Source organism: Rousettus aegyptiacus, unplaced genomic scaffold (genome assembly GCF_014176215.1).
Source record: "Rousettus aegyptiacus isolate mRouAeg1 unplaced genomic scaffold, mRouAeg1.p scaffold_m13_p_14, whole genome shotgun sequence".
Lineage (NCBI taxonomy): Eukaryota > Metazoa > Chordata > Mammalia > Chiroptera > Pteropodidae > Rousettus > Rousettus aegyptiacus.
In genome coordinates, this window is record NW_023416289.1 from 34,189,485 (window position 1) to 34,202,588 (window position 13,104).

At 41.6% G+C, this 13,104-nt stretch overlaps 1 protein-coding gene across 1 annotated transcript; it reads left to right on the forward strand.

The window, feature by feature from the left end:
* Positions 1 to 1,132: 1,132 nt before the first annotated feature.
* Positions 1,133 to 6,826, forward strand: LOC107512363 (endogenous retrovirus group K member 7 Env polyprotein-like). Its single transcript, XM_016147816.2, has 2 exons — positions 1,133 to 1,403; positions 4,790 to 6,826. Exon 2 carries the CDS (start codon positions 5,196 to 5,198, stop codon positions 6,219 to 6,221), a length of 1,026 nt encoding a protein of 341 aa, XP_016003302.2. The 5' UTR covers positions 1,133 to 1,403; positions 4,790 to 5,195; the 3' UTR covers positions 6,222 to 6,826.
* The last annotated feature ends 6,278 nt before the right edge of the window (positions 6,827 to 13,104 follow it).

The following is a 13,104-nucleotide window of genomic DNA, read 5'->3' on the forward strand; positions in this document are numbered from 1 at the left end:
GGGGTTAAGAGGCTCAAATATGTGGTGACAGAAAGAAATCTAACTATGGGAGGTGAACACACAGTGTAAATATATATATATATGCCTTACTGTTAAAGTTCACAGCTGAAACTTATTGGATTTCGTTAACCAATGTCACCATAAAAAAGAAAAATCTGTCTTTGGGCTAGGACAGAAAGCTAGTCTCAAAATCTCAAAGGGTTGGTGAAATTCATAATGTCATCTCCATCCACAACACAAGTCAGCGATCCCAGAAAGACCAGAAGCAGAAATGCTGAGCTATATGATTACACCAGCAATTAGAGAGTCACTGTGCCTTCTGGAAAATATTTTCTCTGGATATTAGAAATGGAAACCTAATAAATATATTGAGAATGTGGACCAGGAGAATTGAATATAAGGAAAGCAGAGAGATGAAGTGACCTGTATTGTCAGATTGGAACTGAAGGTATCAAAGGATGGTTTTTATATATATAAAAATGTGTGTCAGAGTGTAGATATATGTAGATGTTTAAATCTGTGTACCTGTAGAAATGTTTTCACATATATCATACATATAAATATACATATTTCTGTATACATTATATATGTAAATTGATAAGTATATACATATGTCTGTACATGCATACACACACATACACATATTTTCTACTTTTTTTTTTAGGAGAACACCTAGAAAAAAATGACTCCTAGTATTGATATATACACCTACGACTTAGGTATGATTTATACAGACCACTAAAAAGCGAGCCACAGTTTTTGGAAGAGAAGGTTAATGCCAGAGCTGAGGCAAGGAAGGTGAGAGATGAATCTGCAACAGTTATCTGTGCCACAAAGTGGGAAGACGCTTGTGGGGAGCCATGGTTACAGGTAATTCAGAGCCTTACAGACTGGCTCGGTTATTGCTTAACCTGTTTCTGCTCCTAAGGCATTGTCTTTGCCTGCACCTGGAGGGTGCTTACAAGTTGCTGAGGTATGTGGTGAGAACGGCCAGTTCCCGGACACAGAGGATTGATGGCTATTGGGGTAATTGATAGATTCTGTCATGGGACAATTACTTTTGGGAGTTTCAGTGATTTTGTAGTTTCTATGTACAAGTTAAAGATTTACTTTCACTGAAGGAATGCATATTTTTCATTGTTAAACTGCACGTACTCAAACTGCATATATTGGTGATGGGAAATAAACTCGGGGCTTCAGCATCACTGAAGACCGGCCGCATCAGCAGTCGTGAGAGTGTCTCTTTATTCATTCCCACTCCCCCCTTCAGGTACTGATCGACTTGTGGCGGCTGGCCCGCCATATCTGGCGCCCGAACAGGGACCTGAATACGGGGATAACAGTGAGGAACACCGCGTGGCAAGGGCCCGGCTCGAAGAGGAGATTATTTCACTGGATGCGCGGTGAGTGAGACACATCAAGAAAAATGGGTCACTCTAGCAGCAAGGACCTGTATGTTAGAGGACTTAAGAAATTGCTTGCCGCCGGTGGCAGTCGGGTGAGCAGAGAACAGCTAGACAAGTTTTAAGAAATTTGTAAAAGAAGTCTGTCCATAGTTTCCAGAAGAAGGCACTGTCAGTCTGGGAATTTGGGAGAAAGTGGGAGAGAAGTTACAAGATTATTATGCTGCCCACGGACCTCAGCAGGTCCCTGTGGAAACATTCAGGTTATGGACTTTGATCAGGGATCACTTAGATCTTAAGCGTGAAGGTTGCAAACTAGAGAAAGTGAAACAAGCTGGAAATGAGGAAATTCTTCCACCTGCCGCTTCTCTGGCGGAGAGAGAGGAGGAGGAGGGAGCTAAACACACAGAAGGACTTTCCAAGGTTAACAAAGAGCCTGTTTATCAGGAACCTCCAGTCAAGAGCTGGGAAGATTTAGACCCTCAGGATCAGGAAGAATTAGAGGATGAGGCAGCCAAATATGATAGGGACAAATACCCTCCGCTGGTGGCTATGGCTCAAGCAGGTGGGCAACCTGCAGGTACTACACTCTCTTTTGCAGATCAGCTGAAGAAAATTCAGGGACAGTTAATAGAACTTAAAGTTGCTGTGGATGGAGGAAATTGTCCTCGGGGTCCCCAGATTCCTTTTAGAGATCAATGGAATCCTCGGGGTAAAGATCCCCCCACAGTTAATCCCTCTGCACCACCTCCTGAGGAGCCCTGTATGTGGGGTCCTCCGCTGTAGCCTCCGGTTTGGGACATACCTACTAAGCCTCCGTCAGATTATGTTAAGCCAGGAACGGACTCTGTTGTGCATTCTCCTCTTCAAATGGCTTGTGAGGAAGCTCACAGGCAGGGGGAATCCACGGATCAATTTGGAATGTATCCTATCTTTGAAAGGCTTGACCAGGCAGGGAACAGGGTTAGAGAATGGAGGCCATTTCAATGGAAGCAACTGAAGGAATTAAAAGAGGCTTGTGCGCAATACGGTCCTATTGCCCCTTTTACCATGGCAATTTTGGATGCCCTGTCCAGTGAAGCTACCCCTGCAGAGGATTGGAAGCATATTGCTCATGCTTGCCTTTCTGGGGGCGACTATCTCTTATGGAAATCAGAGTTCTATGAAAATTGCAAAAAGAAGGCTAATCAAATGCCCAAAGGCAAATTCCTATTACTTTTGATATGCTAGCAGGAGAAGGCATATTTGCTGAATTAGGAAATCATATGGGCTTTGCAGTGGGAGTTTACGCTCAAACCACTGCAGCGGCAAAAGACGCTTGGCGAATGTTGCCTGATACTTCTCGCAAGGAGGAACATGTTTCTCAGATAAGGCAGGGAGCAGATGAGCCTTTTCAGGAATTTGTCTCGCCTCAACACCACCGCAGGGCGGGTTTTTGGGCCATCGGTTGCCACTAAGGCTTTTATAACGCAGCTTGCTTTGCAGATATGAAAAAGAATCTTCTAGCCTCAGGTCTTATTATTGCACCTGAGAAAGTGCAAAGAAGTGAGCCTTATTCTTACTTGGGATTTCAGTTGTTTGCTCAGTATTTCACCCCACAAAGAATAGAGCTTAGGAAAGATCATCTTAAATCTCTTAATGATTTTCAGAAATTATTGGGGGACATTAATTGGCTGCGCCCTTCTTTGGGACTGACTACTGGAGATCTTAAACCATTGTTTGAAATTTTAAAAGGAGATTCTGATCCGACCTCCCCCAAGTCTCTTACTGAGCCTGCACGGAAGGCTCTTTCTAAGGTTGAGGAAGCCATTCAGCAACAGCATGTTTCCTTTTTAGATTATTCTAAACCTCTATATGTGTATATTCTGGACACCAAGCATACACCCACAGCAGTGTTGTGGCAAGAAGGGCCACTTAGATGGATACACCTCCATGTGGCTGCCTAAAAGAATCTTACTCCTTATTATGAATTTGTGGCCAGTTTAATTCAGGAGAGCAGCTTGGAAGCTCGAAAATATTATGGAAAGGAGCCAGATTCTATTGTTATCCCTTTTACAAAAACACAGATTCAAGGCCTGATGCAGTTTACAAACAGTTTTCCTATTGCATTAGCTCATTTTGTAGGGACTTTGGATAATCATTATCCCAAACATAAATTGCTTCAATTTTTTCAACATCATGATCCAACCTTTCCTTCCATAGTGTCACATGCTCCTCTTCCTGCTGTACCTAATGTTTTTACTGATGGATCTAACAATGGTGTAGCTGTCTATGCGCTCAATGAGAAAATCACCAAAAGAGTGCAGACACCTCCAGCCTCAGCTCAAATAGTTGAGCTTTGAGCAGTTCATATGGTATTGCTCGACTTTGCTTCCCAGTCTTTTAATTTGTTCTCTGACAGCCATTATGTGGTTCATGCTATCAGAAATTTAGAAACGGTACCTTTTATTAGCACCAGCAATTCTGTTATTCAGGACTTGTTTCTTCGGATACAGCAGGCCATTCAGCTACGCTGTGAGAAATTTTACATTGGACATATCAGAGCTCACTCTAATCTTCCAGGCCCTTTGGCCTCAGGAAATCAGATTGCAGACTCTGCCACTCAGCTCATTGCCTTGACTCAAATAGAAAAGGCACAAAAGGCCCATAGCCTCCACCATCAGAACAGCCAAAGTTTGAGGCTGCAGTATAATATAACCAGAGAAGCAGCACGTCAGATAATGAAACAATGTCCAGATTGTTCACATCTCCAACCTGTGCCTCATTATGGAGTCAACCCTCGAGGTCTGCGTCCTAATGACTTATGGCAAATGGATGTGACTCATATACCTGAATTTGGAAAACTGAAATATGTTCATGTCTCCATTGATACCTTTTCAGGATTTGTTGTGGCTACAGCTCAAACTGGTGAAGCTGCATCCCATGTTATTAGGCATTGTCTTGCTGCATTTGCCATGATTGGAACTCCAAAAAAAACAAACAAACAAACAAAAAAACTGAAAACAGATAATGGCTCAGGCTATACCAGCAAGAAATTTTCTCTATTTTGCCAGCAATTTTCTATCAATCATGTTACTGGCATTCCTTACAATCCCCAAGGACAAGGGATTGTTGAGCGCACTCATGACACTTTGAAAGTCAATTTGCAAAAAATAAAAAAGGGGGAGTTATATCCCCTGACGCCTCATAATTATCTGTCTCATTCTCTCTTTATTCAAAATTTTTTGACATTGGATGCCCATGGCAAGAGTGCCACGGAGCGCTTTTGGCATCCTTCTTCTGCCCCTCAGGCTTTGGTCAAATGGAGAGATCCACTTACGGGCTCTTGGCAAGGCCCAGATCCAGTCCTCATATGGGGACAAGGACATGTTTGTGTTTTTCCACAGGATGCAGAAGGCCCCTGGTGGCTGCCAGAACGATTGGTGCGACATGTGGACCCTCTACCTACTGATGGGGCTGATAGCCCTCAGCAATGCAGGAGACAATCAGACGTATTGGGCCTATGTACCTGATCCACCAATCCTCCACCCCGCTGTGTGGGACGGTCCTGAGGTTCCAGTATATGTTAATGACACCCATGCCTTAGGATTGCCCTCTGATGGACACTGAGACTGTCGCATGGAGAGACTGTCCTGGCAATGATCCTGTTCATTATAACATCCCTGGGACAGGCAGATACATCATTGACTGGTCGAGAAGCACCAGTCAGGATGGACCCAAGGATTGACTTCTGGACTTTGGAGTTCTGACACGCAACATCAGCAAAACTCACTATGGAGACTTAAGGGAGTAATGGATGAGGTTGTTCAAATGGTTGAGTTCTGTAAATCAGGTACTCCCTGCAGTCGTGTGAATGTCCTGAATGATGGGACTAGAGATTGGACTACGGTTACTAAAACTGTTAATGTATCTGCTTGTGTTCCTTCTCCTTATGCACTCTTGATTGGAAATGTTACTGTACACTTTAAAGGAAATCAATTTAATGTATCTTGTAATAATTGTTATTTAGCAAATTGTATTTCTTGGGTACCATTGGGAACTCATGTTATGATACTTAAGCAACCATCTTTTGTTATGCTTCCTGTTAATATTTCTGGACCTTGGTATGCTGAAAGAAGTTTGCAAATCTTCAAAGAAATTGAATATACTTTGAGTAGACAAAAGCGGTTTATTGGACTTCTTATTGCAGGAACTATGGCTTTGGTTACTATAATTGCAACTGCTACTACAGCAGCTGTGGCTCTTTCTCAGACTATTCAAAATGCTCATTATGTTAATACTCTTTCTAAAAATGTTACTCTAGCTTTAGGGACTCAAGAAGTTATTAATGAGAAATTGGAGCAAAAGGTGAATGCCCTTTATGATACGGTTCAGTATATGGGAAATGTGATTCAGGGTATGAAAGTTAAATCTCATTTAGAATGTCATCTAGAATATCATTGGATATGTGTTACTTCTAAAAAATATAATAATAGTCAATATGATTGGAATCGGGTTCGCTTACATCTTCAAGGAATTTGGCATGATGCTAACTTATCTTTAGACATGCTTCAGCTTCATGAGGAAATCCAAAATATGAGAGAAGCTGAACCCTTGAAATTTGATGCAGCTCAGGCTGCTTCTGAATTTGTTGATGTTCTTAGGAATGTTTTGCCCTCTATGCCTCATATTGCCCATTCTGTTATGACGTTCCTTGCATTGGGCATCTGTGTCTGTCTGGTTCTGTGCCTACTCCCCATCCTCATTAGATGTTTCATCAACAGGATGTTAGACTTACGAGCTGACATCCATCAGCTTGAGCTTAAGGCGAAGCCTTAAGCCTCTCACCCCTGTGCATTAAGAGGGACGGGTTAGTCAAAGACGGGTAAGAATCCTTCAGGGCTGGGACCAACCTAAGACAGGGCATGATTGCAAGACTTTCATGTGCCGATGACGGGTAAGGCCCAGGCCTGTGAAGGGTCACCTAAGACAGGCACCGTCACCTCGCCATCCTGGCCGGATGGATTTTGTTTCTAATAAATAAAAAAGGGGGAGATGTGGGGAGCCATGGTTACAGGTAATTCAGAGCCTTACAGACTGGCTCGGTTATTGCTTAACCTGTTTCTGCTCCGAAGGCATTGTCTTTGCCTGCACCTGGAGGGTGCTTACAAGTTGCTGAGGTATGTGGTGAGAACGGCCAGTTCCCGGACACAGAGGATTGATGGCTATTGGGGTAATTGATAGATTCTGTCATGGGACGATTACTTTTGGGAGTTTCAGTGATTTTGTAGTTTCTATGTACAAGTTAAAGATTTACTTTCACTAAGGTAATGCATATTTTTCATTGTTAAACTGCACGTACTCAAACTGCATATATTGGTGATGGGAAATAAACTCGGGGCTTCAGCAGCACTGAAGACCGGCCGCATCAGCAGTCGTGTGAGTGTCTCTTTATTCATTCCCACTCCCCCCTTCAGGTACTGATCGACTTGTGGTGGCTGGCCCGTCATAGACGCTCACAAAAACAAGGAGACAGATCTACAGGACGTCGAAGCAGAACACAGAGACTTAGCCATGTCTGGGCCAGAGTGAGTGCCACGTTAAAAAAAAACAGTAGTGGATTTTAACCCTTTGAATAAGGTCCCAAGTCCATATCAAAACAAACAACAACAAATAAGTAGATGGCAGGGGGAAGGCAAACTCCCTTATAGCTCCTGTGGTCTGCAAATCCAGCATGCATAGGAGCTGCTGGTGCTGCCAAGGACACAGTCCCAGCCAGGAGCCACCTTGTGAGAATGAGCAGCTGCTCACACATGAACCCATTGAGGTTCCCCAGTTACTGCCTAGGGTCACTGCTGCCCCATGGTTCATCCTAGGTGTCCAGTTTCCAAATAAAAACTGTATGTTGGAAGGGGGAAAGGCTGTGGTTGATGCCTAGTGGACCAGATCCGGGGAAAAAACAAAATAGGGGACTTTGGCTTTCTCAAAATAGAGAAGGTGTCCAAAAGGAAGATACTCAAAACTTTCTGTCATGCTCTGAGAACAAGGAACTTGGTCCTGCTGATTTATATCCACAGCACCTAAAAGGGTGCCATAGGAGGGCCTCATTGCTATTTTATTGACATTGAGGCTAAGGTGCATGCATGCACACATGTATATATTCAGTATCTGGAAGGATAGGTTAAGAAAATGATTATGTTTTTCTCTGGGCAAAAAGGCTGGGAGACAGAGTGGAAATGAAAATGTTTTATTGACTTGGTACCACTGAAGTTTCCCTATAGGTGAATATGTAACCTAGTCCCCTTACTCTCCACCACCCAAAATCTTAAAACAGAGAGATTTCTATCAACTGTCCCAGTTAAGAAAACTATAGGGAATTATGTCCACATGATGCCATTTTTTAAAGAAGTTAGGAAGATCGAAAATGTGCAAAAGATAAAAAACTCTAAATATGGCCAAATCATTCTAAGAGACTGTGTGAATACGGAAAAAGGATTAGAAAAAGTGGTGTTTGCTGTCCATCCTATTGCCTGAACAGTCTAGGGATCCAGGGGAAACCCTGCTTCTGGCTCCACCCCTGGAAACAAATCTCTCACATCTGCCTTCTGAGTTTCTGAAGCCCCCCACACCTTCCCGTCCCACTCCCCCACCCCAACACACACACACACACACACACACACTCACTCACTCACTCACCTGAACCTGCCTGTGACCCAAGGGCTGGCCCAGCCCAGGCTCATCTGCGTATTCCCTGAGTACTAGAATATCTTGGCCTTAGGTTGAGGGGGCAAGGCTGGCTGTCTCTGCCTGAAGCACCAGAGGCTTCACTCTCTACAACAGGAGCCCCAACTGAAAGCGGGAGTGCAGGGCAAAGCCGTGCTGGGGGATGAGTAGGGGTGTCACCCTGGGCAGCTAAGCTCTACTTCTTGGCCAGCTACTACTGCCTTTGGCCTCACATGAGGGGCAGGACTCTGTAAGTGCTGGAACCCAGGAGCTTTGGTCCATGTCTAGAGAGGGACATGGACTTTAGGCACTGCCATTCACAGTTTGGTGATTCTCCATCTGTCAGGTCAGCTTGAAGCTGCTCAGGACGCCGCCATCCCCTACTTAATCAATAAACTACCCCATCACCCTCACCTGAGGTCATTCTGCTCCACCCCCAGGGGTCTTTAACCATTTCAGGATACATTTTGGTTGTCATAAATTTGGGGCTGGGTGCTACTGGCTTCTAGTGGGTAGTGGCCCAGGATGCTGCTCAGCACCCTGAAGAATGCCTTTGTCTCAGCTCCAGCCCTTCTCAGCAGTGGTCCTGTCACCATGCCCACCCAGACACCCAGTGGACGCACTCTTCTTTAAGCTCCCAGTGTAGGCCTGCCGACCCCTACTTGACTGTACATCCAGGCTTTAGCTCTGTGTAGACATGGCCTGGAGCCCAGAATCCCAGTGGCAGGCACATGTGTCTGTGCCACTCAAGCAGGTCTGTGACTCAGTTTCACCCCTATCAGCCATGCTTTGGATCCACACCTGCCTCCCCAACAACTCAGAGTGACAAGCACTAGCACCTCTCCCCAGATTTTCAGTGGAACCGTACTTGCCCACACACCTGGTGACAGGATCCAAATCTACAGACTCAGATGTAGACACTGAAACAGACCCTCATCTTGGCACTTAGTCACTTACAAGGGCACTCCCATAAGACTATCAGCTGATTTCTCAAAGAAACTTTGCAGGCCAGAGAGACTGGCACGAAACAAAGTGATGAAAAGCAAGGGCCTACAACTAAGATTACTCTACCCAGCAAAGCTGTCATGTACCATTGAAAGACAGACAAAGGGCTTCCTGGACGGGAAAAAGCTAAAGAAGTTCATTACCACCAAGCCAGTATTACAGAAAATGTTGGAGAGACTTCTTTAAGGGAAGAAAAAAACATAAATATGAATAATAAAATGGCAATGACTATATATCAATCAGTAATCACTTTAAATGTAATTGGACTAAATGCTCCAGTCAAAAGATATGGGGTGGCTGAATGGATAAAAAAAACAAGACCCATGTATATGCTCTTGACAAGACACACACTTCATATCGAAAGACAGACTCAAAGTAAAGGGATAAAAAAGGGAAATTTCATGCAAATGAAGAAAAAACTGGGGTAGCAATACACATACCAAACAAAATAGACTTTAAAACAAAGGTGATAATAAGAGACAAAAAAGGACATTATATAATGATGAAGGGATCATTCCATCAAGAGGATATAATTCTAGTAAATACTTATGCACCAAACACAGGAGCACCTACGTACATCAATCAAATACTGACCAACATAAAACAACAGTAAACAGTCATGGTAGGGGGCTTTTACACCCCACTGATATCGAAGGATAGATCTTCCAGACAGCAAATCTATGAGGACATAGCAGCCTTAAGTGACACACTAGACTAGATGGATTTGATATTTTTAGAACGTTTCACCCCAAATATACATTCTTCTCAAGTACATATGGAACATTTTCCTGGATAGACCACATGTTAGGTCACAAAACAAGTCTCAATAAATTAAAGAAGATTGAAGTCATATTAAACGTCTTTTCCGACTAAATGGTATGAAACTAGAAATCAATGACAATAAAGTTGAAAAATGCACAAACACATGGATGCTAAATAACATGGCACTAAACAATGAATGGGTTAGCAATGAGATCAAGAAAGAAATCAAAAGATAACTAGAGACAAATGAAAATGAAGACACGATGACTCAAAATCTTTGCGATTCAGCAAATGCAGTCCGAAGACGGAAGTTCATAGAAAACGATTCCATTTACAGTTGCATCAAAACAAACAAACAAATTAAAACCCTAGGAATAAATTTAATCAAGGAGATAAAAGATTTATACTCAGAAAGTTATAACATTGAGAAAAAAATTTAAGAAGATACAAATAAATGGAAGCATACACTGTGCTTATGGATAAGAAGAACTAATATTATTAAAATGTCCACACTACCCAAAACAATCTACAGCTTCAGTGCAACCCCTATCAAAATACCAATGGCATTTTTCACAGAACTAGAACAAATAATCTTAAATTTATGTAGCACCACAAAGACCCCGAATAGCCAAAGTAATCTTGAGAAAGAAGAATAAATTTGGAGGCATCACTCTACCTGATATCAAACTGTACTATAAGGCTGTAGTCATCAAAACAAAACAAAACAAAACAAAATAAAATAAAAAACAAAATAAAAAACAAAATGGGATTAGCAAAAAAACAAAAAACAAAAACAAACAAAAAAACAAAACAAACAAACAAAAAACCCCAGATACATAGATTAATGGAACAGAAGAGCCCAGAAAGGAATTCATGTCTACGTGGTCAATTAATCTATCACAGAGGAAGCAAGAATATACAATGGGGCGAAGACAGTCTCTTCAATAAGTGGTATTGGGAAAACTGGACAGAGACATGCAAAAAAAAAAAAAGGAAAAAAGAAACTGGACCACCTTCTTCCACCATATACAAGAATAAACTCAAAATGGATTACAGATTTTTTTATAAGAAACAAAACCATAAAACTTCTTGGAAATAACATAGGCAGTAAACTCTCTGACATCCCTCTTTTTCCCCCTCTTTAATTCCTCCTCACACCCCATTTTCTGACATCTCTCTTAGTAATATTTTTTCCAACCTATATGACAAGGGAAACAAAACAATTAACAAATGGGACATCAAACTAAAAAGTTTTTGCACAGCAAAGGAAACTATTAACAAAACAAAGAGTCAACCAACTGAATGAGAGAAGATATTTGAAAACGACAGTGTCGATAAGGGGCTAATATCCAAAATATATAAAGAACTCATATGATGCAACAAAAAAACAAACAATTCTATTTTAAAAAATGGTCAGAGGACCTGAACAGTCACTTCTCAGATAAGACATATAAAGGGCCAACAAACATGAAAAGATGCTCAACTTTACCAGCTATTAGGGAAATGCAAATCAAAACCAAAATGAGATACCACTTCACACCTCTTAGAATGGCTGTCATCAACAGGACAAGTAATAGAAAGTATTGGAGAGGTTTTGTGGGGAAAAACAAACCCTTGCTCACTCACTGGTGGGAACATAAATTGGTACAGCTGCTATGGAAAACAGTATGGTGGTTCCTCATGAAACTAAGAATGGATTCACTTCAGATTGAAACACACACAGACTGAAAGTAAAGGGATGGAAAAAGATATTTCATAAAAATAGAAACATATAAACAAAAAGTCTAGGGTAGCAATACTTAAACCTGACAAAACAGACTTTAAAATAAAAGCTATAACAAGAGACAAAGGACCCAGTAATCCCAGTTCTGGATATTTATCCAAACAAACCCAAAACGCTACTTCGAAGGGACATGGGCATTCATATGTTCATTGCAGCATTATTCACAATAGCCAAGATATGAAGGTGACCTAGGTGTCCATCAACAGATGACTGGATAAAGAAGAGGTAGTATACAATGGACCATTACTCAGCTATAAAAAAGAACATTTTCCCATCTGCAACACCACAGATGGACCTAGAGAGTATTGTGCTGAGTGTAGTCAGACAGAGAAAAACAGATGTCATGTGACTTCTAAATCATATGATTTGGAAAGAACCTAAAGAACAAAATAAGCAGAACAGAAACAAACTCACAGATACAAAGAACATTTTGATGGTTGCCAGAAGGAAGGACCGAGTGAAAAAGGGGGAAGGAATTAAGAAGTACAAATTGGCAGTTACAAAATAGTCGTGGAAATTCCAAACCATGTGATTTGTAATTTGGTTATGTCTGCATAATCCCTCCACCTTTGCCATCACCAGTTAATGGAAAATTTTAATTATTTCTATGTTTTGGCTATTATGAGCAATAGAGTTATACAGATTCATATACGAGGATGTTTTTATTTCTTTTTTAGATGCAGATCCAGAAGTGGTGCTTCAGGATCACATGATAAATTTAAGGAGACGCATATGTTGGCATATCCTGATTTCATACTCCAACCCCATTCCTACTGCTGTGTGACCTTGAGGGAGTTATCTAGCTTCTCTGTGCTCAGTGTCCTCATCCGTAATGGTGCTTTTCTAATGATGTGAATCTGGGAACCAAATAGTCCATGTGAAGCAGTTTAGCATGACTTGACATAGAATCAACTCTATTGTTAGCTACCACGAATACCTATTCTGACACCTTACTGGGCACTGAGCAAATAGTCGCTGATTGACCAATGGGTGAAGGATGAGGTCATGCTGGATAACCTGCTCTATATGTGAAGTTACTGCTATCTAACTTCCATACAACAAAGGTTCACCTTTCTTCTTCCATTCTTAGTCATACGGCCTGTGCTTGGGGCTAACTTTATCCTTGATCCTTTGAGAGGTTTTGTCAACTAACATCTGCAGATTCCTCAATAAACATATTTAACTTTCCAAATAACACAAATGAGAACACATAGGTTTCTTGTTTCTATAGTGACTTTTATGAAAGGATGTTTACGCACTTATAATCTTATTCTCACTTTTAATAGTCTGATCTACAACATCAAATAAATCCTGAGGTTTTTATTTTTTTAAACTATGGAGTGGTGGTCTGTCTGGGATAAATTTTATGTCTGAGGAAAACATTATCTCACTTGCTGCTTGCTGCTTTAAAGAAAGTTTGGTGATATTATAATCAACAAGCTGCCTCTT

Bases quoted from the DNA above. Each gene is read 5' to 3' on its own strand.
- LOC107512363 (XM_016147816.2), top strand. From the start codon at position 5,196: ATGGATGAGGTTGTTCAAATGGTTGAGTTCTGTAAATCAGGTACTCCC.